This window comes from Poecilia reticulata, linkage group LG17 (genome assembly GCF_000633615.1).
Source record: "Poecilia reticulata strain Guanapo linkage group LG17, Guppy_female_1.0+MT, whole genome shotgun sequence".
Classification (NCBI taxonomy): domain Eukaryota; kingdom Metazoa; phylum Chordata; class Actinopteri; order Cyprinodontiformes; family Poeciliidae; genus Poecilia; species Poecilia reticulata.
Window position 1 is genome coordinate 18417498 of NC_024347.1, and position 22971 is coordinate 18440468.

General features: G+C 39.7%; 1 protein-coding gene across 1 annotated transcript in view; it reads left to right on the forward strand.

Annotated features, from left to right (window-relative positions):
• The window catches only part of per2 (period circadian clock 2), a gene marked incomplete at its 3' end in the record, with an annotated part of 31662 nt that overhangs the window by 4668 nt on the left and 4023 nt on the right, over positions 1 to 22971 (forward strand). Inside the window, exons 3-23 of the mRNA XM_008434189.2 lie at positions 1541 to 2061; positions 8025 to 8117; positions 8239 to 8393; positions 8881 to 9002; positions 9090 to 9291; positions 9955 to 10006; positions 10428 to 10570; positions 10674 to 10752; positions 11429 to 11535; positions 11620 to 11773; positions 11896 to 12010; positions 12545 to 12697; positions 12836 to 12926; positions 13024 to 13195; positions 13498 to 13622; positions 13804 to 14010; positions 16750 to 17010; positions 18659 to 19548; positions 20152 to 20268; positions 21474 to 21690; positions 21886 to 22081. Coding sequence (XP_008432411.1) covers positions 1643 to 2061; positions 8025 to 8117; positions 8239 to 8393; positions 8881 to 9002; positions 9090 to 9291; positions 9955 to 10006; positions 10428 to 10570; positions 10674 to 10752; positions 11429 to 11535; positions 11620 to 11773; positions 11896 to 12010; positions 12545 to 12697; positions 12836 to 12926; positions 13024 to 13195; positions 13498 to 13622; positions 13804 to 14010; positions 16750 to 17010; positions 18659 to 19548; positions 20152 to 20268; positions 21474 to 21690; positions 21886 to 22081 — 4070 coding nt within the window. The remainder of the gene's footprint in view (positions 1 to 1540; positions 2062 to 8024; positions 8118 to 8238; positions 8394 to 8880; positions 9003 to 9089; positions 9292 to 9954; positions 10007 to 10427; positions 10571 to 10673; positions 10753 to 11428; positions 11536 to 11619; positions 11774 to 11895; positions 12011 to 12544; positions 12698 to 12835; positions 12927 to 13023; positions 13196 to 13497; positions 13623 to 13803; positions 14011 to 16749; positions 17011 to 18658; positions 19549 to 20151; positions 20269 to 21473; positions 21691 to 21885; positions 22082 to 22971) is intronic.

Genomic DNA, 22971 nt, shown 5'->3' on the forward strand with positions numbered 1-22971 from the left:
ATATATAATTGTGTTATCTTTCTCATCTTGCGGTTTCAGACACCTGCGCCTTATTGACCGTACCTTAATGTCGAATGTACGTCATAGCTTTTATAGAGCGCCAGCCAGACGGTGCACCCTTTGACCGGAGAAGCATCATTTAATTGAGTCAGTCCATGTGCTGATTACATTATGAGGAAGAGTCTGATGACTCTGCAGAAATTAAAAAAAATGTGAAAAGTGCTTTGGGAAGCAAAGTCCACTGTGATTGGTTTTTAAAATGATCAGTGGATTCCCGACGGAGACGAAGGAAAGCCAGATTTTTTGGTCCTCTGCTCCTTTCTCTGCAGCTGCTCAGCTGGAATTTATTTATTGGCAKAGACAAAGAAAGATATGTTGAATTTGCATTAGTGCACAGGTGCATTGGACACAAATAGCCTCACTTACAAAAAAATAATATAGTTGATCATTTATAGTTGATCTGTAGGTATCTTGTTAGCAGTCTCTCCTTACATAGAAATGCCCAAAGGAAATACTTTAATGTAATTTCTAAATGTTGAAACATGTTTGCAGTGTCTGCTGTTGCACAATCACCTGACTTGGATTGATCCTAAGCTAATAAATAAAGAATCTCCCACTTTGGTAACTAGTACAATCTTTTGGACTTTGTGGTTTGTCGGGTTGTCAGATTGCTCTTTCATATTTGGACTATAGACTTTCAATTGCGTCTCCTGCCTCAGTTGCACTTTCTGACAGGGAAAAAACAGCTCAGTAAGTGCTTTGAGAAGTTCAGAGCAGCCTGTTCACTGTGCAGAAACATTGTGTGAGTAATGTCTCTAAGTTACATGGGGGAATGGGTCCAAGTCACTGCATTTCGTGAAGGGGATTTTTTTATGATCCTAACCACAGTGAGCTCAAGTGCTGCATCATAGATTTCTTTTTTCTTTGCAGATTTACTTTCTTTTTCCTGACGTCACATTTTGTTTATATCATGTAGTTTAATTAACTCCATCTTGGCCTGAATATTGTTGTTGTGTTGTTCTCCAGTCCCACCTTCAGATAATTATAGTTTCCTCTTTCAGATTTTTGATTCTCATTTAACATTACCCCGTTTTATGTTATAGCTTCATAGAACATCAGAGGAGTCCAGCAGGGTATTCAGGGGTCCAGGGTCAAACCATACAATGTTTCAAATATGACACTAGACCAAGGGCAGAAGGAAGCCTTTTGAAGTAGGATTGGTGAAATGTTTTTTTTTTCTGTTTTTAATTTTGTGCAAGCGTTATTCCTCTTATATTTATGTAGTTGTTCAAATGAACACGCTGATACAATCTTATGTTGAAAAATCATCATGGCATTGACTATTTGGCACCACTGGATACAAATGCAGAGAAAAATCTTTCCTGTCTGGAGCTCATGTCAAAGAACTTTGCATGTTTCATAAAATTTTAAACATAATTTTTTCCTTCACTGGATGTTAAGTCATGTATTTTGAAAATATTTAAAACCGTGAATAGAAACAGAGTCATTCATGTTTATCACATGTGGTCTCTTTCCACAGATCAGTTCATTTACTTTACATCCATTCAGCTGTCATCCTTCTGACAATGGGATGACTGCGTTCTACCTAACCTGAAACAACCCCAGGAAATACCTCCTCCTGATGTCAGACGATTCAGACTCCAAGCCCTATCCCTTGCCGGTTCCGGCAGATCGGGATGGAGCCTCGGCTTCGAGCAGTTCCGTCTCCAGCGGAGCCTCGGGGTGCAGTCCCATGGCACAGATGCGCTGGGTGGGCAGCTACGCCCAGGGCAGACCTGACCTTGGACTGCCCTCCGAGGGCAGTGACAGCAGCGGTCAGGACCCCGCCCTCTCTCCTCACAACGTGCGCAAGACAACGCGTTCTCGGTTGTCCCCCGAGGAGGACGTGGAGATGAAGAGCAGTGGGTCCAGTGGTAGCGGGACAGAATCGCATGGCAACGAGAGTCATGGGAATGACAGCAACGGCCACGAGTCAACGGGCAGCTCCAACAGCCGCAGTAAAGACTCGGCATTGCTCGAATCTTTAGGTAGCAATAAAAGGTAAGAGATGGCAGAACTTTCTCTCCTTTACCGTAATTTCTTATTACAAATTTAAAAAAAGACATGCCACTTAGTTTTCCAATCTGTGCCAATTTACAGTAACTTCCTCTTCCACCACAGTAAGAAGGTGCAAGGTGTAAGAAGGTGTTTTTTTAGGTGTTGATCAGAGAAATTTATTTTTTGTAGTGATGGGATGTTTTTGGACTTCATTAGAATTTTAATTAATCATTTACARACTTGTAGATTTACCAACCGAAGCTTATGTAAATGAACAGCATGGGGTCTCCTGGAAGAGCTATCGCTACAGGGGCCTTTACAAGTACACTCAACTCTGTCAATTACGACTACAAGTTTAATAGGAATGACCTGAAATGAAGTGAATGTGAACAATACTACTCGATAACAGAACCGTTAGACAGATGCTTCTTAGAGCACAGAACAACCAATAAACTGCTTTTCCTGCTAATATGGCTCCATGTCAGTAGGTCCATTTGTTCCTCTCTTCTAAATGTTCACTCTGAATGGCAAAAAGGGTAAAATCACCTGATCCCTTTGGCAAAACAGAAGACAAAACCTTGTCTGGTTACTCTCACCAGAAACGAGAAAAATAAATCGCCATTGTCAGTGAAAGTTTGGTGTATTTTGTCAAGAATGCCACACCATATTCATTCAGACTCAGTTCCTCTGTCTACAGAAGTGCGGATATATCAACTGGCTAATTACCATTCCTGAGTAAAGCTAAAAAATTTTACGTAGTCATCACTTTCTATTCAACACAAAGAGACAAACTTCACTCTCCTAAATCAAATTTTAAAACCTTTCTGGGCAGCAGGACCTCAACAGAAACGACTGGGATAGTTTACTTATCAAACATAAAAAGACGTTTACAAGCAGCAGTATGCACCTTATCTTTGTCATAAAATTGAACGTGAAATTAGGTTTAGGGATTTAGCCATGCAGTCATTCACCTCTAATGTAGGCTGATCATTGATTGTGATGCAGTGTCAAAAACAGTTCAGTTTTTGAAGTGAGACTTTTGCTAGTAGATCAACAAAAAGGTTAAAATAGTATTAAGAGTCACTGGGGCCCACCTTATTGATGTCAGATAACAGCCATTGCTTATAATTAACACTCCTGGAATCTTTTACCACTTAAATTGAATATTCTACTACTTAATTGTACTCTTGGGATTTCTAATAGGGGAAGTTATGCTGAATACATTTATGTTCTCAAGCATTTGTCGTCATGATTACCGATGGTATTTCAAGGGCATTTTATTTAAAAATGAGACAGTCTGTGCTGTCATGTTTTTAATGGCTCACAATGATTGGAGGTGTGAGCAYTGAATGCTTAACTAATGTCAGAAGTAGAGTGARTCAAAGCTYGCTAAGCGTTTAACCTTAAAAATTAGTATTAGTAAAAATGTTCTCTCCATGAACTGCCCTTCAGAAACAKAATTTTTAAATGGTACCTTGTAAATTGGACACTCCATTCAGTGAATCACTGTTAGCTGAACTCTTTTATAACTCAGAATAGGCTACGAGATTCTCGCAGAAAGATAACATTGGGTAAAAATACCATAGCTTCTTGGTACTTGCAGTAGAATTTGTGAAAACAGATAAGCTCATCTGTTTTTTCTCCTCTGTTGCAAATGCTTAACCGAGAGCAAAGTATTTTTTTGACCCTTAAGTGATACGTACTTAAGGTTTTTTTATTCATATATCTCAACATTTGAAATAAATCTTGGATAGCACCTTTAATTTCATGAGTTTCTGTGACATCAAACCGTTTTTCTGAGACATAAGAATTGGTTTAAAACAAAAAAAAAGAAAAAAGAAAGCTTTAAAATTTGCAGAATATTTTCCTGTCATCATCATGTCCAGAAATAGACCCAGACACTATACAGCTTGTCCAGGAAACATACAGAGCAGAGGAACAAATACATGACTSTATCAACCAGCGGGAAAAGCAAATTGATGTCATCTTGAAGGCTGGAAGCTAGCTTTTCTTCAATGCCAGATGGGCCATGTCACGCTTTCCTACTCCTTGTTGCCATGACAATGCACTGTTTGTGTGTGTTTATCTCTGGGTGGAGCAACTCGGTCGCAAGCTCTGACGTCTTTACTCACGCTAGCTAGGCTCTGCCTTACTTTGACCTGCCCTTGCTGCTTGAGATCCAAGCCTTTTTTTTTTAAACCGCTCCTTTTCCGCCACGGTCTATTTCCCTTCTGGCATCTAAAGCTCTGTCTGTCGACAGAATGACGTATTTTAAACCCACATAACTCTTTCTGGTTTTGTGTTGCTACATAGCACTCCTGTCTGCCAACTCTGAGTCAGCTCAGTTTACTTTCTACATTTTTTGTTCTCCAGTTTTAGGAGGTTCACCTCAGAATGTTTTTGTACTTGTCTACTCTCTTGATATAGATCTGTATGTATATATTAACTTCYGGAAAAGCAAGTGATTTAATCACAACCAAATATTAGCCTATTAAACTYAACATGTCGACAACATTGCATTTTCTAAAAGTTAGGACACTCTATCCCTAAAAGATTATCAGACGCCCTTTGGCTTTTGCATGTACTGCATGCTTTAGTGTCTCAGTGGGATTAAGATCTGGCCTTTGATGAGACCCAGGATCTTTCGTTTCTTAGTAATTGGTCAGTTCTCGACGTTACCAGCATATTTTGTGTCCCTGTCATGTTGCTCTGCTTYGGCTCTATTTGTTTTTCATATGGTTTCACAATTCTCTCAAGCGTCCTTTGATAGTCAGTAGATAAAGGCCACATCCTGCTGCAGAAGATCTTCCCCATTACACTTTCAGCTTTGTGCTTCTCARGACAAGAAGAATAAGTGTTACCAATGGCATTACTTCAAAAGACTCTGACAACTGGCCCATGTTGACCTTATTGTTACCTTAAATTCTAACTTTAGTTTGTCTATGCAAAATTAGCCAAACCTGTGGTTTAAACAGCCAGTTTATCAAATTTTAAACTCASTTAATGTTATCRATTCTTCTCATCTTGCTGCAATGTCAAACTAATGGCAAGAAAAAAATAGTCTGCAGTTATGAAAAAACTACAAAGGCATTCAAAGCCTATTTCCTTAGTACCTACTAATATCAGTGATCAGTTTATTTATCATGTCCTACTGACACTGTTTTAAAAATAATAATCCTGTACCTGTTTCAATAAAGAAAATAAATGCGTTGCTTAAAATKACCACATGTTCTAACATGTCTCTTAATACTAATATTAATATGCCAATTCATCAGGTGAATACCGCGTGTCCGTGCCAAAGTCAAACATCTCCTTTGTGACATTTATTGGTGAGCTTGCGTGCAAGTGGCAAGRGCTTTCTGGAGTTTATTCAGAGATCACTGATAAGTGATGCATTTTTATGGCTGCACTGTTTTATTTCCCAGAAGCCAAATGCTACACACATCTAGAATTACATCACTGCAATACTTTCTGCTTACTGTTTTACTGAGTGAGCTCCTCTGTGCCACAGATCCTGCAGGTTTCCTGAATGTAGGCAGAAAAAATTACAGTAGATTGCAGCTTAAAACATTTTCCACATTGTTCAGGTGTATTATTTTGACTAATGACTCTGTCCGTCTGTAAGGCTTTGATCTCATTACACTAGAAAGATGATTTACTCTGATAAGCATGGACAGTCTGGTCAGCTAATTTTCAGTGCCATAGGGTCGATTGATACAAATCAAATATGGAAAAGAGATCAAATTATGGATCAAAACAGGAAGCAAATGTGTGAATGGATTCAATTAATTTACTGATAGATGTGTTTTGAATTCATTCCCATCACATTCAGTGAGAAAAAAAAAACCTATGAAAGCCAAGTGGAAAACGTCCCTTGCCATTTTTAAATGTAATACCTTTGCTGTCCCAGTTATGTCTCTTAAACATAAAGGAATCAACAACCTGTCAGTAGAAGATTTTTAATTAAACAGGACCAGCTTCCTCTGACCTTCATTTTGTGTTTCTGCTCCCAGAGGACAACTGAAACGTCTCTTACATCGCCTCTTTCAGCGCCTCTTTCAGCGCCTCTTTCAGCGCCTCTTTCAGCGCCTCTTATATAACTTTCCCCTGACCTACAGACTCCCTGCCATGATACCAATTAGCTTACTGGACACTAAGACATATTTAGACTGTCTAGTCTAAAACCAGCTGTTGCATTGTGCAGGACAGAAGGCTATTTAGATTGAATTAGATTCCTTCTTTGGCTCAGGAAGGCTATTTGTGAAGATGTTACCTATTCTGAGCAGGTAATCAGGGTTATTTATAGTTGTTCAGTTTATTTCAGATGACTCAGGTTCTCAGACAGCTGCTAATAGCCTTGCTCTAAGTCTGGTGGCTAATTCTTTATGTATATTATAAGAAGTGTTATATAGGCAAGTAGGGCAGASCTGTTGATTTGCAGTTGCAAGTTTCTGCTGTTTTCTGTTCAGATTTCACCACAGTGTCAGCTGAAAAGAAAAAAAAAAGTTTTGTACTCTCAAACTTGTGTTCAGACTGAAACCACGTGTGGCATCTCTGGGAACTAAAGGCTTACACWGTACTTGGACTCACCTGTGCCAGGAATAACGATTMGCTCTATTTTTGAGCAGGCATGCTAGATATAGGTAGTATGCAGTGTTGATGTTTGTCATAAGCTTCTGGGTTAACACCCCTTATATTAGATACATGGTACAAAGCTAATAGAGTTAATACAAACAGGAAATGTCTAAACGGTCAGCCATGATGGATATTCCTGGATTTCTGTTAGCAGAGCTCCAGATTGTTTCTCAGCTGAATGAGATTATGAGTTGTTGTCTTAGAGCTGTTTACTGTAAATTCTTATAGATCTGTTATTGTCTGAGGGTGTTGAGCCTGAATGAAGGTTGTGGTTTGTTTGATATGGTGCAAATGTTYTCTGTAGTTGAGGTCAAACAAATCCTGTTTATGTCGGAAGTAAAACTTTCTTTTCTCATGTACGTATGTTTTCCTTAATTCACGTCAGCAGGACGTTGGTTTAAAAACAGCTTTTAAATGAATAATACAAACATGAACCATGCATGAACAATGAACATGATAGACTTTTGTCCGTGCTGCCTCTTTGTAAATGAAAACATAGAAAAGCTAAACAGAGGATAAAATGAGGATAAGATTAAAAAAAAAACACTTGTGTAATATTTAAATTATCTGAGAGATTAAATTTGGTTGTTCTCCTCAAAATTACCAGAAAAAAAGACTTGAAACCTATCTATATGTGTGCATTGATTGTATGTAATATACCACTTTCATTTTTTTTTAATTCAGATTCAGCTGTACTGTAGATAATGGAGTCAGACTGAAGGCCAGAAACGGTCTGCATTGAAAAAATATCAAGCACACCTTTCTAAATCTGAGCACCAAGAGAAMWAGCAGCGATTTTTGCCCACTGCTTGTTCTCTGCCCCCACTTGTGTTTTGACCTCACACTTGACCACAGTGCTGTTTTGTTGCTGTGCAGCCAACTGAGCTGCGGGGAATAATTTGGGTCCTTCAAGTAGGATGACAAAGACTTCAGGATAACAGTGTGATTTTTGTTTTGTTACTTGGCTGCTAARTGTGCAAAATTGGATCTGAAGCTCAAAAGACGATGTTACAGGATTCAMAAAAGGCATATGAAAACAGCTGATCTTCTTTTAGCTTGAGTTAATAACAGGCCCAAAGTGTGAAAATGGGGACACTTGTCCTTTTAAACTGAAAGAAAGTCGAGCGCCTCASACGCGTGTGAAAAACATGTGATAAGTCTGTACTTCAGAGAAGAATCATTTGCACCTAATTGTTCTCCTTCTGCTTACTTTGAACTGTCGAAAAGCTGGTTGATTAAACATCAGCGTGAAATCTCTTTTTTTGGAACAGAAGTGATTTTTACTCCATTTTCAGGTTGCAATTTGAAAATGTTACTTCTCTCCTGCACAGCTCCAACTCCCACAGCCCATCGCCTCCCAGCAGCTCCAACGCCTACAGTCTGCTGAGCTCGGAGCAGGACAACCCTTCAACCAGCGGCTGCAGGTTAGCTCAATGACCGCCGCTGCTGTCAGGATCAAGATCTTTATTTAGTCTGTTTGTAAGAGTCCCTTTTCATTAGTGCTATSAGTGATGACTCTTGGTTGTTTACTTGTCCGTCTTGCAGTAGTCAGGAGTCCGCGAAAGCCAAGAACCAGAAGGAGGTGATTAAAACGCTGAAGGAGCTCAAACTCCACGTGCCAGCTGACAAGCAGCACAGCAGCAAGTCGACCACGCTSAGCGCGCTGAAATACGCCCTGCGCTGTGTGAAGCAAGTGGAAGGTTTGTTGCAGATAACAACCTACTCTGCCTTCTCCGTGCTTCCGATTGTTTTGATCAACAATGTCTGTTTGCCTTTATGAGTTTTTATAGTTCTTTTTTCGAGTGATTCGCATTTATGAGTAAACGCAGGAATGCAGCCATTATTCATTCATTGAGACTGTCTTTTCTGAAGTGTTCAACTGAGAAAAAGGTGACGCTATAATTTTGAGCATCTTTTGCACATAGTCACAGAGGTAATGGCTTGTAAAATTGGCAGAAATTTTACAGGCCATTACTGTATAAAATGTACAGTATCAGTTATATGTCATGAATATCAACAGCTATTTATCCAGCGTAGGTGTTCGGTAGTACAGTTCTTCAGTKTTATCATTTTCATTATTAAAAAAATGTCCTTGGCATCAGTGTCGTGGGCGTCTTGGAAGACAATCCTCTCTGTGTTGTATGTTGAACAARTTTGGACAAAATCACTGCATCTTTTCTCTTTCAGCGAATGAGGAGTACTACCAGCTGATGATGGTCAATGACAGTCATCCCTCTGGCCTGGATGTTTCTTCTTACACCATAGAGGAGATAGACAGCATCACTTCAGAGTACACCCTCAAAAGCAACGTAAGACCAAGTCTTTGTTTTTTTCCTCTCCGACTGGTGCACGTCACAGGTTTAAGATTTTTTCTCTTTTTTTTTKGGCATCTACAGGACATTTTTGCAGTGGCGGTGTCCCTGAGCACAGGAAAAATCATCTACATATCTGACCAGGCTGCCTCCATCCTCAACTGTAAACGAGATGCTTTCAAAGACTCTAAGTTTGTGGAGTTTCTKATGCCGCAGGACATCAGTGTGTTCTACAGCTTCACCACGCCGTACCGCCTGCCGTCCTGGAGCATGTGCACTGGAGCAGGTACCGAGAGCTACATGTCTCTCTCCAAACCACYGGCTAAGTTCAGACAATGTTCAATGTATGGACATTGTGTTGATGTTTGAGAAAGACCAACAAAATATTTTGAAAGTCCATTTATTTTATTTTATGTATGCAAATCAATTTAGACTCTAATTTACACAACACTGACAAACTGGTTTCCATTTTGTTACATGTGATAGCCACTCATTGTTCTTGAAAAAAGCCTTTCGAAGTTATTGTCACACACAGAATAGAATAGAATAGAATAGCATAGAATAGAATAGAATAGAATAGAATAGAATAGACTTCTGAGGGCAATTGGTGGTGCAGAACTTTATTTTGGGGTATCAGAATAAAGGGAACGGAATAAAAATTCATGTTTTTAGATTTTTATTTGCAAAACAATCTTAAAAACCGTGTAACATTTCCTCAGCACGTGGTTGTAACATGACAGAATATGATGCAGCTTTAGATTAGGGAAATAAATTATGCATTTGACCCTCTTTCATTTATTATATATTCAATGTGTGCAGGTCCAGGTTTCTGAATGTTGCTTTTTGATGCATTTATTTAGACATGATGCATCTGCTTTTGGCTGCATCCTGTGTGGATCGTGTTCCCTTTGATTTTACATGTGTTTTTTTTTTTTTTTTCCTGTTTCAGATCCGTCTCCTTCTGACTATATGCAGGAGAAGTCCTTTTTCTGTCGTATCAGGTGCGTTTTGCATCAGTYCCTGCACGTCAGTCCATCTGCTGCTCGTATTTGTTTGTTGGTTTTATTYATGCATTTAATTCCACTGCGGATGTTTCTCATTTTGTATAWGAGATCACATTCATGAAGGCCATAATAAGATGCTTTTTCTAGGTTAACCTGGAAGAAGCATTTTTATGGAGAAACACAAAAAAATTAAAAGAATTGCATTTGTTCAGGTKATTGGATTTTTCCTACTTTTGAAGGCCCAAAATTTAAGTTTCGTTTCTTTTATTTTCCTCGTGTCTAACGTGAAAATTTGCTCAACACTGCCCCGTGTGTTCAATTTGCAAACTAAGAGTAGATAGTTTTATTACATAGTTGACTGAAACATGCTGTTTTTTCGTGGGTTAACTCATTACTAAATTGTTGTTCTGATATTCAGTGGCGGTAAGGAGTTCAAGGGTGATTTGCGGTACTATCCGTTCCGCATGACCCCTTATCTGATGAAGGTGCAGGATGTGGCTCATGATGAAGACCAGTTCTGCTGCCTCCTGCTGGCTGAGAGGGTTCACTCTGGATACGAAGGTAAAAACGCTGCTCTGACCAGAATATTAGCATACAAATATCTGAATTATTATTATTGTTTAAATATCAACAATTTCAATTATTTTCCAAAATTTGCTTGCAGCACCCAGAATTCCACCAGATAAACGCATTTTCACCACCACRCACACTCCAAATTGTGTATTTCAGGATGTGGATGAGAGGTAAGGTTTCAGTGCACTTTGTGTACGCTTGCAGCGCCTTGCAAATCTTTTCATGCCTTTTGAAGATTTTCACAATGAGTCGTTTTACAACCAAACCTTTTACATATTCTTGGGGGTTTCATGTGATAGAACAGCACAAAGTCAAATCTTATTTACAAAGTTCTTTAAAAACAACAAGCACARGCACTAACCACAGTTCAGAAAATAGTAAGTATAGAAATAATAAAGATTAACAAATAAAAAACAGAATAAAACTCATGTAAAAATAATAAATAAGAATAYACAAGGTATACATCAGGAAAACTATAAAAATTACTAAAGAAACTGTTCCATAACTTTGAAGCTGCAAAAGCAAATGCCCTTTGCTTTRAAAGTAGCAAAGTGAAAGGAAAGCGAAGGTTTTAGGTTTGGGTTTTAACTGGACCAAACTTAAACAAGAATATTCTGAAGTATTTCAGTGTAGCTCTGGCTGTACGTTTAGTGTCATTATTCACCCAACAACAAAAAATCTTCAGCAGCTTTGTTGTTGTTCGTTTCTTCTTCTACTTTATTTTAGTCTATTATGTTGTGGTTGTAATGTGACAAAATCTAAACAAAAAACCTTAAAGGCCATTTTATATTCCAAATACTAAATACGTAACACTAATAGAGATAATCTTTTCATGTTGTGTGTCAGAGCCGTTCCTCTCCTGGGCTACCTCCCCCAGGACCTCATCGGTACTCCGATTCTTTTCCACCTGCATCCCAACGACCGGCCCGTCATGCTGGCCATTCATAGAAAAAGTGAGTCTATGGATCAAACAGATCTAGCATCAGCTATGCGTACGCCAAGATCTGAGTTTTAATTCTTYGTATTTTATACTCCAGTCATACAGTACGCAGGGCAACCATTCGACCACTCGTCCATCCGCTTCTGTGCTCAAAATGGAGAATACATCGTCCTGGACACCAGCTGGTCCACCTTCGTGAACCCCTGGAGCAGAAAGGTTTCCTTCATTATCGGGAGGCATAAAGTTCGCATGTGAGTACTGCTCATGTTTTCTGTGCAGAAGACAGTTTTTACTGAAGCTCTGCATAGAAAAGTTTTTATCAGATTTTAAACTTTCTTTTAAGTCATTAACTGTTGATGCGTTTTTCCACCAGGGGCCCCATGAATGAGGACATTTTCATGGCTCCGGTCTCATGCAAGGGTCACATGAAAAATATGGACTCAGATATCCAGGAAATAACAGAGCAGATTCATCGGCTTTTGCTGCAGGTGAAAGAAGACGGCCACCTAACAATACTGTGCAAAAGTCTCCAGATTTTCTTTTAATCCTCTAAAGTAGCCTTGAATAGCAGTTCATCAGGCTTTCTGGAGATCTTTAGAAGTTTCTATTTGGACTTTCAATTTTAATTTTAATCAACAGCTAAAGATAATCGAATATAAAAAAATAAAACCTTGCATAGGGTAAATGATCAACTGAAGGATGGTTCAGGTCTTAGGTTTTGTTTCAGATCTTTGCTGGATTTTATGGCTATTTCTTTAAGACTTGACTTTCAGATAAAATTAATCTGCATTAAATAGTTATTTATCCTTGTTTGTGTGAGTTAATTGATCACTAGAAAGTCTGATTCTGGGGCAAATTCTAAATAATGGCATATAGATTATAGAGATAAAGCAAGCACTATTCCAAAAAAGATTAAAACTCAATAATTTGGGTGCAAAAAAAGACACATTTTGAGATATGTCAGCTTATCTTTATCTTGTTGTTTTTAAACTTTTTCTTCTTCCCTCTCCATCCTTGATCAGCCGGTTCACAACAGTGGATCGAGTGGTTACAGCAGTCTTAACAGCAATGAGTACCTTCAGGGCATGACCTCCTCCTCTAGTGAGAGCCTGAACAACGGTAAACAAGGAAAAATCCAACAAAAGGAAGGGGAGCAGAGCAGCAAAAGCAGACCTGTGAGTAAAACTGCACATACCTGTCTGATTTCACAGCACATTTTTTTTAWTTTTTTTATTTTTTTGCTAAATCCCTGAAACCACTTAACTGCAAAGTGAGCTTCGGGAACAACTCATTAGTACAATTTCTTCCAAAAGCGTACTTTTCAGGAAATTTGCAAGGGAATTCATCTTCAGAAGAACCAAGAGCAGCAGACGGCAAAATCAGAACACAAACGAAGCAATGCCAGTAAGTCGGGTWTTTTTGTTTTTTCTTTTAAATAATCCAGTTATCGTTACATTTACGTCTTTATTCAGAAACTAATTTTTTGGTCTKTCTCTGCTAGTGTCAGGACAGAACAGCCAGGCGGTTGTACGTCTCAAAGACTCGGCTCCCCCGATCAGCTGGAAGGAAGCCACCGCCGCCGACAGTCGAGTCTCTTTTCACGAGGAGCTCGGCCTCAACGATCAGACTGCCTACTCCTACCAGCAAATCAGCTGTCTGGACAGTGTTATCAGGTATACAGATAAAAACAGACACTTTGACAAGCCAAGGTCCATTCTTCAGAAAAAGAAGCTGATCATTTTTTAAAACTGAAGGCTTTTAGTTTACCAAAAAGATTCTCTCAGTAAAACGCATTCTATTGAATCTAAAAGATTCAATAATTGTGATCTTCTCTGACCTGTTCTAGTCCACGCTTCTGCAGTGAAACAAAGTGTCAAACATGACACATCTTAAAAATATGATACTTTGGTTCTCCGTAATATTGCCGTTCACTAGCTTTTGATCATGACATCAGTGTTGTGACTGGCTCCTGCAGGTACTTGGAGAGCTATAATGTCCCTGTCATCATGAAGAGAAAATGTCAGTCATCCTCCAACACCACCTCCTCTAACTCTGACGAGGACAGACAGAAGAAGTCGCATGCCGTGCAGGTCTCTGAAGGTACGTGCTGCTGCTGCCGACCAACCAACAGATCAGATTTGCTGTCTCTCCAAACAACACGAGAAGTTCTTTTGAGGATTTCACACTCTTTCCTGTGAACTTCTCATTCTCTGTCTCTCTCAGCTGTCTCTCAAATGCCAGTGCCTTATCTGCAGCTGTTGTCCTCTGTTCTCTTTGGCAGAACCAACCTTATCGAAGGATCAGTCCGGCATTTCTGCTTTGGATGATCCTCACAAAAAGACCAGTSACCCCGCCACTGCGGTAGTGGGCACTTCGATGCCCCTACCGGTGCCAAACAAACCAGAAAGTGTGGTGTCCATTACCAGCCAATGTAGCTACAGTAGCACTATAGTGCATGTTGGGGACAAGAAACCTCAGCCAGAGTCAGGTACAGTGGAGAGAAAAACCTCCAGCCAGAATCTCTCTATTACTCAACATGTTTAAACGAAACACGTCTGGTGACAAAGAATGACTATATGCTGGTGATGTAATAAGTATTTTTTTTACTTGTTATATCTTATTTTCTCAAAAAGATCCTATCCTCTAGTATCAGTAGTTTTGAAACATTTACATACTATTTTTTTTTACCATGTAAATTGCATAACATAACAAAAAAGAGAAGATAAAAATGCATGTTTTTGCAAAGCATCTTAACATGCATGTGTAGATACCACTGCCTCTGTGTTCCCTACAGGAAGACCCTTGRACACAGAAAGACATTTGTTTTGTCTTTGCACTTTAGTTTTCATAAAACTTTCCAGGATATACACTGTCTTTGTCACCAGAATTACCTTAACCTTAATCTAAAGACTAAAGCTGCTGTCACACTGTTTCTTATCTTGCCACTCATGTTAGTGTATCTGAAAACGTTTCTTTAACATGACTTAAAATGTGAACTAATGTGGAGCCTTTGGTGGAAAATCCCTTCWTGTCATACATATGAAGAGTTTTTGTTGTTTTTGATTAGCTACAATTATTAGGATGAATGGTGTCTGAGTGTTCCTGCATGGCTATCTATTTATTAGCTGAATTTAATGGAAATTGATCCAATTCCCTGCCATGTCAACCATTTTTAAGCATTTAGCGTGCTGATTTGAGTGAATCCTCACCATATAGGCCACCTACAAATCGTGATATGGGATTAGATGCTGTTGTTGGGTTAAATAATTGGATCAATGGTGGCACAGTTATTAGACCTTGGACTTTGCATGTTTTTTTGTCATATGCATGGCTTGTTTCCTGTAAATGGGGATTTATACATGCAAAATTGTTTGCCCGTTGGCTGTATCTGGTTCAGTTAYGTACATATTTAGACAATTCAATTTATTTAGGACAGACACAACACGAGATTTGTGAAACCTTCATTGTATTTGTAAAAACAAAAAATAATCACAACCACCTACTTTGATTTAGACTTGGACTTTAGATTATTTTTAGTAAAAATCTTGAACCAAACCTGGACTAATTTTAAAAAAACTATTTGTGATTCATAAAACTTGTGTTTAACCCATCAATCCATTCGTCTGGTCTTTGATCACGATATTTGGTGCATGTTTGTTGTGTGTGKGATAAAGGAAAATGGACTTGCCAAAGGYACCATTCATGCAGGAACCACCACTGWCTATAGAAACCCATGAAAAGGCAGATATGAAATAATGTGACAGGAGTATAAAAATAACACAATTGGGAGCTCATTTTTATCTCCAAGTTCATACAGTTTTTAATGTTACAGTGCATAGCTAAACTGATCCTACGTACACTACGTATTTATCAGCTGGATACATTAAGCTGGTGTGTTATTTTGATGTCTGTTTTTTTTTTTATTTGTGCATTATTCTTATTTGTTAGATTTATAACCTTTACTCAAAAACCAACATTGCTCTTTAAAGACTGATTCAAATGCAAAGAGCCTTTAATATGCTTTTAATTACTTTATGCAGTGGACAAATTAAGAGTCCAGGATAAGTACAAGATTAACCAAGGAAACAACAGCAAATTGTGCTGTGGCGAAAATGTCAATACTGTTATACATTGTGGTAATGCTCTTTGAATGTCACGAGGAGTAATTGCTAAAGCATCCCTCAGTGAAATGGGAGACTCTGGCAGGAAGCTGATTTGCCATCAACCGTTTCCTTTTGCCTTAACAGACATGTTTGTGCTGATGCTCTTTCTAAAGCACATCAGATATCAAAACCAAAGTTATCTACACGTGATAGAGAAAGTTGCTAAATGTAATAAATGGGAATGGGCAAAACTGCACATTATAATGGTAGTTGTGTTAGCAACATTTCTTTGACTGTGAAATATTACATTTCTTTAACCTTATTAGGAGAGATTGACAACTACATTGTTCCAGATTTAGATGATGATGCATTTTTTTGTTTGAAGTACCCCACCCCTCGCCCCCACTCTTTAAAATGTTCATTGGCAGGGTCAGATAGCCGTGCCACTTCATCCTATCGCTACAGCTTTAAAGGAACTGAGTTGAATGCAGGGAACGTACATGTAAGTCTGGGTGAAGGTTCAAGCGTTGGGAAGAAATTCAGTCTGGTGGCTTCAGACTTGYTGGCTGGTGAATGATCTCGCCCTCTGAAGCGTGTCACCGGTCGTTATCACTCAGCACAATGTAACATGAACAACAAAAATATCAAAATTCACAACAAGTGCWTATGTGCAGCTCTGACAATACTTATAAAGATCTAAAATGAGACCTTGAAATGAAGTAAATATTGTCACATTTTCCTTTTTTTTTCTTTCTATTGTGCAACAGAAAACCCAAAGTGTGCAGTTGTTTGTGTTAGCACCTGATACCCCATAGAGAGTTTTCTGCTTTTGTATAATATCCTGACACATCATTTGTTTAGCACTTAATTATAGGTTAGAGTTTTGCACATTTAGTACAATAACCACTTGGGTTGTCAGTATTGTTGCTTAGATGTCGTCTGTCATTTGTGATTTTGGTTATGAGCAGCTAAGTTGTGAAATGTCAGAAAACCTGTTGCTATCTGCGTCTGTGCAAGCCTGTTGTCGACTCGTCTTTGCTTTGTTTGTCATCGTTGCAGACGGTTAATAGTTTTTTCGCTTAATACAGTAAGTAAACATTTCTGTCTCATTGTAATCCATGCAGAGATCACAGAAGACGTACCTGTTGCAGGAGACATGCCAGAATCCAGCCAGAGCATCAACACTCCTCGTCCAGTTTCACCTCCCAGCCAGGAGATGGAGTCCTACAAGAAACTGGGTCTGACTAAGCAGGTGCTGGCAGCTCATACGCAGAAGGAGGAGCARGCCTTTCTCTGTCGCATTCGAGAGCTTCGAGGACTCACTCCCCACAAAGCAAACGGCTCCCCGCCCCTGRACCAACAGAGAGATGAACGCACCATCACTGGTAACACTAAACAACACGGTTAAATAATGGTTAAATAGCAGATTAGATTTATCCCTCAGATGCACGGGGCTTTGCTAAAATACTTTACTTAAACATTTCCACATTTTGTCAAGACCAGAACCACAAACTTAGATTTATTTTCAGATTTTTTATGGCAGACCTACACAATCAGTGCACATCTGTAAAGGGGAAGACAAAAGTTGGCTTTTTTGCAGTTTTTTGTTTTTTTTACAAAAACTTCTAATTTCACCTGATTTACTCTGGTATCCTCAAATAACGTCCAGTGTAACCACCTACCTTCACCTAACTAGTAAAGGTCAATTGTGTGTAATTTAATCTCAGTATAAATACAGCTGTTCTGTGAAGGCCTCTGARATTTGCTTCAAAACTTTAGTAAGAAAATAAAACAAGAAAAATCATGAGGACCAAAGAATGTATTAAACATGAAAGTTGGGGGAGAGCAATAAAGCAGGGCTGGGTTAAAGGACTCCAGGTTCTTTACTGTCATATCATATATGCTTCTGCATAACACAATATGAAACTGAGTTTCAAGGTGCCAGACAAAACACACAAAAGACAACATGGCTAAACCAAAAGGCATAGATGAATAAAATAAACCTTAACCCCCCCCCGCCCTCCCCAAAAAAAACATCCCAAGCTCTGAATATCTATAGGAGCTCTATTAAATCATTCATCTGCAGGCGGTATTTCATTAAGGCCATGTTTAAGAAGATGTGCTGGTCAAATTATACCAAAATGTAACTTTCTGGCCTCCAGAAAAGCRTCACACATGGCAGAAAATTAATACCACATGTCACACTGAACACACCAACCCACACAGTGAAACATGGCGGTGACAGTGTCGTTCTGTTGGGATGCTTTTCCTCTGCAGGGAGGTCAGTCAGAGATGATGGTGAGATGAACTGACTCAAATACAGGGAGTATGTCATTAAAAAAAAAAAAAAAATTATATATTTGTTAAAACTATCTAAAACTGTGGCTTAACAGTATGCTATGAGACAGATAATCTGTGAAGAAAATCACACTCCTCCTGTGCTAATGGTGGAGAAACAGCTTACCAGTCCAGGAAATCTAACTAACCCGAGTGTTCATGGCAGACTCCGTTGTTGTGAACCATCTGTGGTGTAGCAGAGAGAGAAACGGTTAGGCTGTGAGCAGCGCGTACGTGAGAATGATTGAGAGCTCTAAGACCCTCCTCTTGGCTCTGATTGGTTGTCACTGACCAAGTTTCCACATCACAGCTATTTACTACTTTATGTTGATTTGTGGTTGTATATGACARAATAAGAAATGGTTCAAGGCGTGTGAATACTTTTGCAGGTGTATATCATTTGCATTCATTCTTTTAATTATCTGGTAACTTAATGTCTGTACAAAACAGACTTCTTTTTGTTAATTATTTCAAATTGGAAAAATACAAATAGTTGTATTAACCATAAATGACGGCCAGTTATAAAGAGACTCTCCTGATGTCGGTGTTGACAGGCTGGCTGGAGACCAAAGGAGACGTTGATTAATTGGTTAAATCATGTAAAAAATTAATTACACATTCAAATGTCAGAAGCCAAAAATAATGTCTTTTATTCAAATTGCTTTGTTTCTAAAYGTTTCCTTCATCAATCTACAGCTGCGCACACTGTTCAACCCAGAAAGCAAGAAGGTCAAAAACCAGAGCCGCGCCGAGGAACACGAAACAAGAAGACCAAAACCAAGAGAGCAAAGCTTCTCACTTCTGCGAGCGCTGCGCCTGCCCCTCACAAGGAGCGACCGCCGCAGCAGCTCCCTCCTCAGATGAACCAGAGCCATACGCAGACCYCGGTGTCTCCATCTGATGCCTCACAGCCTGCTTTCCCTGCACCATATCCTGTCATGCTGCCAGGCTACCCAATGCAAATCTACGCCAGAACAGATTCTGCGTTGTCACACACAGAAGCTCTGCCACAAGACTTGGGGRATAACCAGGGTGCCCAACTCCCTTTGTTGTTCCCGGGCACTCAGTCTCCCCCTGTAACCTCTCATATGGTCACACCTATTATGGCTTTTGTGCTGCCCAACTACTTATACCCTTTAATTGGACATCCAGCACCGCCGGTGCCGGTGTATCAGGTGGACGCTGGGGGTGTCCCGATGCAAGYGCCGCCATTTGATCAGACTGCTTTCCCAAGCCATGCTGCCTTCGCAAGCCCACCTTTCGTCAACRGTCAGAACCAGCTCAACCCGACGTTAGCATCCTACCTGTCGCCGCCTTTCTACTTCCCTTCCTCCCCTGACACCCCGAAGCCCCCGGCGGAAGGCCGCTCCCGCTCCTCCACACCGCAGTCTGGTGAAAGTGAAGGCCAGGCGCCCCCGCCTCTGTTCCAGTCCCGCTGCAGCTCGCCCCTGAACCTGCTGGAGCTGGAGTTCTCCGTGGACAGGCAGGACAATGCGCCTCACTCTTCAGCAGGACAAGGGAGTAACGCGGCTGAGAGGGAGAAAGGAGCAAGCGCCAGCAAAGCAAAGGAGAGGGAGATGAAAGAGGTAAACGGGGAGAAAGAGAGAGGAAAAAGTTCTGGTAACACTTTATTTGAAGGGGTGTGCAAAGTTGAAAGTCCATTAAAAGTGCCAGCTTTGCATGGTTTTGTAAATAACCACAATTTAATGCAACGTTGGCATTTTTAATGGACTTTCAATGCAACTTTTAGAGCAACTTTGCATTAAAAGTGTCATTATTTACTGAATGACATTTCATGACAACAGTCATAGACATTCATAAAGACTAGTTCATGTTCATGACAGGTGTTATGTCAGTCTTATTCACACCCCTTCAAATAAAGTGTTATCAAAGTTCTTCTGTCATTGTGTCGTCCTCAAGTCTTTCATTGTTTCTGACTGATGTTCTTTACATGTGACCTCTGAAAATTTCAAAATGATGTTCCCCCCCCAATATATTGAGCTGTGTGCCTCGTTTTCCCGTTAGGGATTTATTCCCACCACCACCTGGATTCTTAACATATTCCCAGCAATAAACTGACAGAGATTATTTTATTTGTATTGCAATGTGTAAAATCAAGTGAGCTAAGACTCCTTAGATGAACTGTGGCTTTGGGTGTTAATGATACTATTATCCCTTACACCCTTTAGCCCTCTCTCAGTCTACTTGGTCCACCTGGACCCTTGTATTTCCAACCCACATCCTGTGTCTGTGAGCGTTTGTCTTGGGATAAAGTGTGGTCTAGGCTTGGGGCTGGCAGCAACGAGGTAGGCAAATCCTCAGAAAAACTCAACATTCTTTAAATCCCATTCCTTCCAGATTCCATGTCAATTATAAAAGCTTTTTTTTATGTTCATRTGTCACTTGTATTTTACCCTGCAATGCTTTCCTTTGTTCAACAGATAGCTAAGACTAAAAGTATTAAAAGCAAAAATAGTAAAAAACTAAACAGTTCAATTCTGTGGGATTGCAGCTGTACTTAGACTTTATAACGCTTCCTTCTGTAAGCTGACTGTGAAATACGGTCCAAGCTAAACTTAAATACGAAGCACAGAGCTTTAAAGAAATGTTTACAGACATCCATGTTTTTGTTTTTGATTGGGAATTTGTATAAATTTCGAGTGAAATGATGGATGCTTTTAAAATTGCTTTATGCAGATGTTTGCAGCATATGATCAGTGTGAAGGGTTCACCCAGGAAAAGGTCTGCGTTGGGAGGTTGTYCGTTTTACTGGGAGCTTTTGGATAAAATTTATTGGACAGAATGTGCTGATTTTGATTTTGAATTTGTTTAATTTTTGCCACTTCGGTAAGGAAAATGCATCTGTGGRTTGAACAGAAAGTGGATGACAAAACAGTATTGGTCACTTTCCAATTTAAGCTCAGAGCAAAAAATACACATACAAATAATGATCCGTCTAGACGAGCTAACTATAAAATAAATTTTTCCTATCAACTTGATTTTTTTWAATTAGGTGCTTCCAGCTGTTGTCTGCTGTCTTTGCAATCAAATCAAAATGTTACCACCTCTTTGCTTTCTGAAACGTTTCAATGGTGAAGTGTCATCATGCGAAACACTGTTCGTATTATTCGCTATCAGATTCAGTGATGCTTTGATAATGATGAATTTGCGATATATTGTGCAGCACTAATTCAGTTTTGCTGTTTTGTTCCTTGGTCTTTCCTCTCCATCCACTTTAGAAATGACAAAACAATAAATCTACATTGACAAAATCCCTTTTGTGTTCTTACAGTTGCACCGGTCTGTGCATTGAAGAGACTGCATAGATTTAAAAAAGTGTAACCGCAATAGCAAAATCTCCGCTCTTTTTTTTTTTTTAAAAAAAAGGATAAACGGCCATGACCAGTTGAGATGGCGACGTCGACGTCATGGTCGAGCAGGAACATATTCCCGGTACTGAGAGTTAGAGCAATATTAACACCAGTGCTGTAATATGTGTGTTTTTTTGCAGAGGAGCGACGAAGGTAACAACAGCGATGTCATCTCAACATCCAGCGACATGCTGGACATCATCCTTCAAGAGGACTCCTGTTCAGGCACCGGCTCAGCCACCTCAAGCTCCATGGGCTCCGGCTCCAATGGCTTTGGGACTTCAGCGAGCGGGATGTCCAAGAGCAGGACGTCAGCCAGCGGCGCCTCGGCCAGTGGGACATCAAGCAGTTTTTCAGGTCTGCATTCAAACGTCAGCTTTCAAAAGAAAAGCAAACAAAACCATAATTTTTCACACCCTCAGCTGGGGGAGGCTGCTAAAACGATTGCAGCATACAGAGAATAAAACATTAAAGTCAACATAAAGTGCTTTTTTTACGATCAACTTGTTTGTCATAAAAATATGTGRTGCTTGGCTTTTTTTTTTCCCCCAGGAAGCAACAACAGCAGTAAATACTTTGGCAGCGTGGACTCATCTCAGAGCAGCCTGACGCCCAAAGGCCTCCTTAGGAGCAGTGAGGAAAGACCAGCGGAGACAGAGCTCCTCAAGTGTGTCCTGCAGGACCCCGTCTGGCTKCTGATGGCCAACACGGATGAGAAAGTCATGATGACCTACGAGCTGCCCTCGCGGTGAGTCGAAGGACAGGCGCAGCCAGCGAGGAGTAGGAAGGAGGTTCTTGTTAACGCTGCGGTTTGAAACTTAAGCAGCATCTGGTTGGATCAGAAATGCAAAGAAACATTCAAACATTTTAATTTCTTCTTTGTGGTATAGTTCCCTGATTATAGCAAAAGATGTATCCAGGTAACAAAAAGACACAAATGCACACCAGGTGCCTTCCATAATGTTGTAGGAGGAGACTGATTGCTGTCCTGTTGCATAAAACATTAACATCAGGAGACCAATTATTGTGGCACTGATAATTTTGTTTAAAAAACGAGCTATTTCAAATATGTTGTACAGTTTTTTTCAAACATTATAGGTTTATTTTTGCTTTACACACAGAAATGAAATTATTCAACAACAAAAAAAGTCATTAAAATTATTACTCCTTTCAAGAACTGATCTTTTTGCACAAACCACTGTTGTGTCATGATGTGTGTGAAGTTACAATAGATGGCTTTAGTATAAAGACCAGACTAATGGTTGTATCTGTCATTGGATAAAACATCAGGTCAAGAGCTAAACCAATTGGTTTGAACTTGAGATAAAAGAAAAAGCGCTGTTGATGTTCAATCAGCAGTAGGAGGAACAGTTGTCGCCTTGTTTCCAAATGTCAAGAATTAGAGTGAGAAGTTTAATCTAGAAATGCATAGACAAGAGAGCACAAAAGAACCCTGGCAGAGGCAGGAAGCAAAAGATTTCAGAGACCCTGGAATGAGAACTAGCGAGAGACGTCAGTAAAGTCTGCCAAGACACAAAGCAATGGTCAGGAATTGTTGTCACGAATATGTTGATGAATAGATCTCTGCAAAGAAATGGATTGAAAGGATGCAATTTTTTTTCCAAAAAAAAAAAAAAA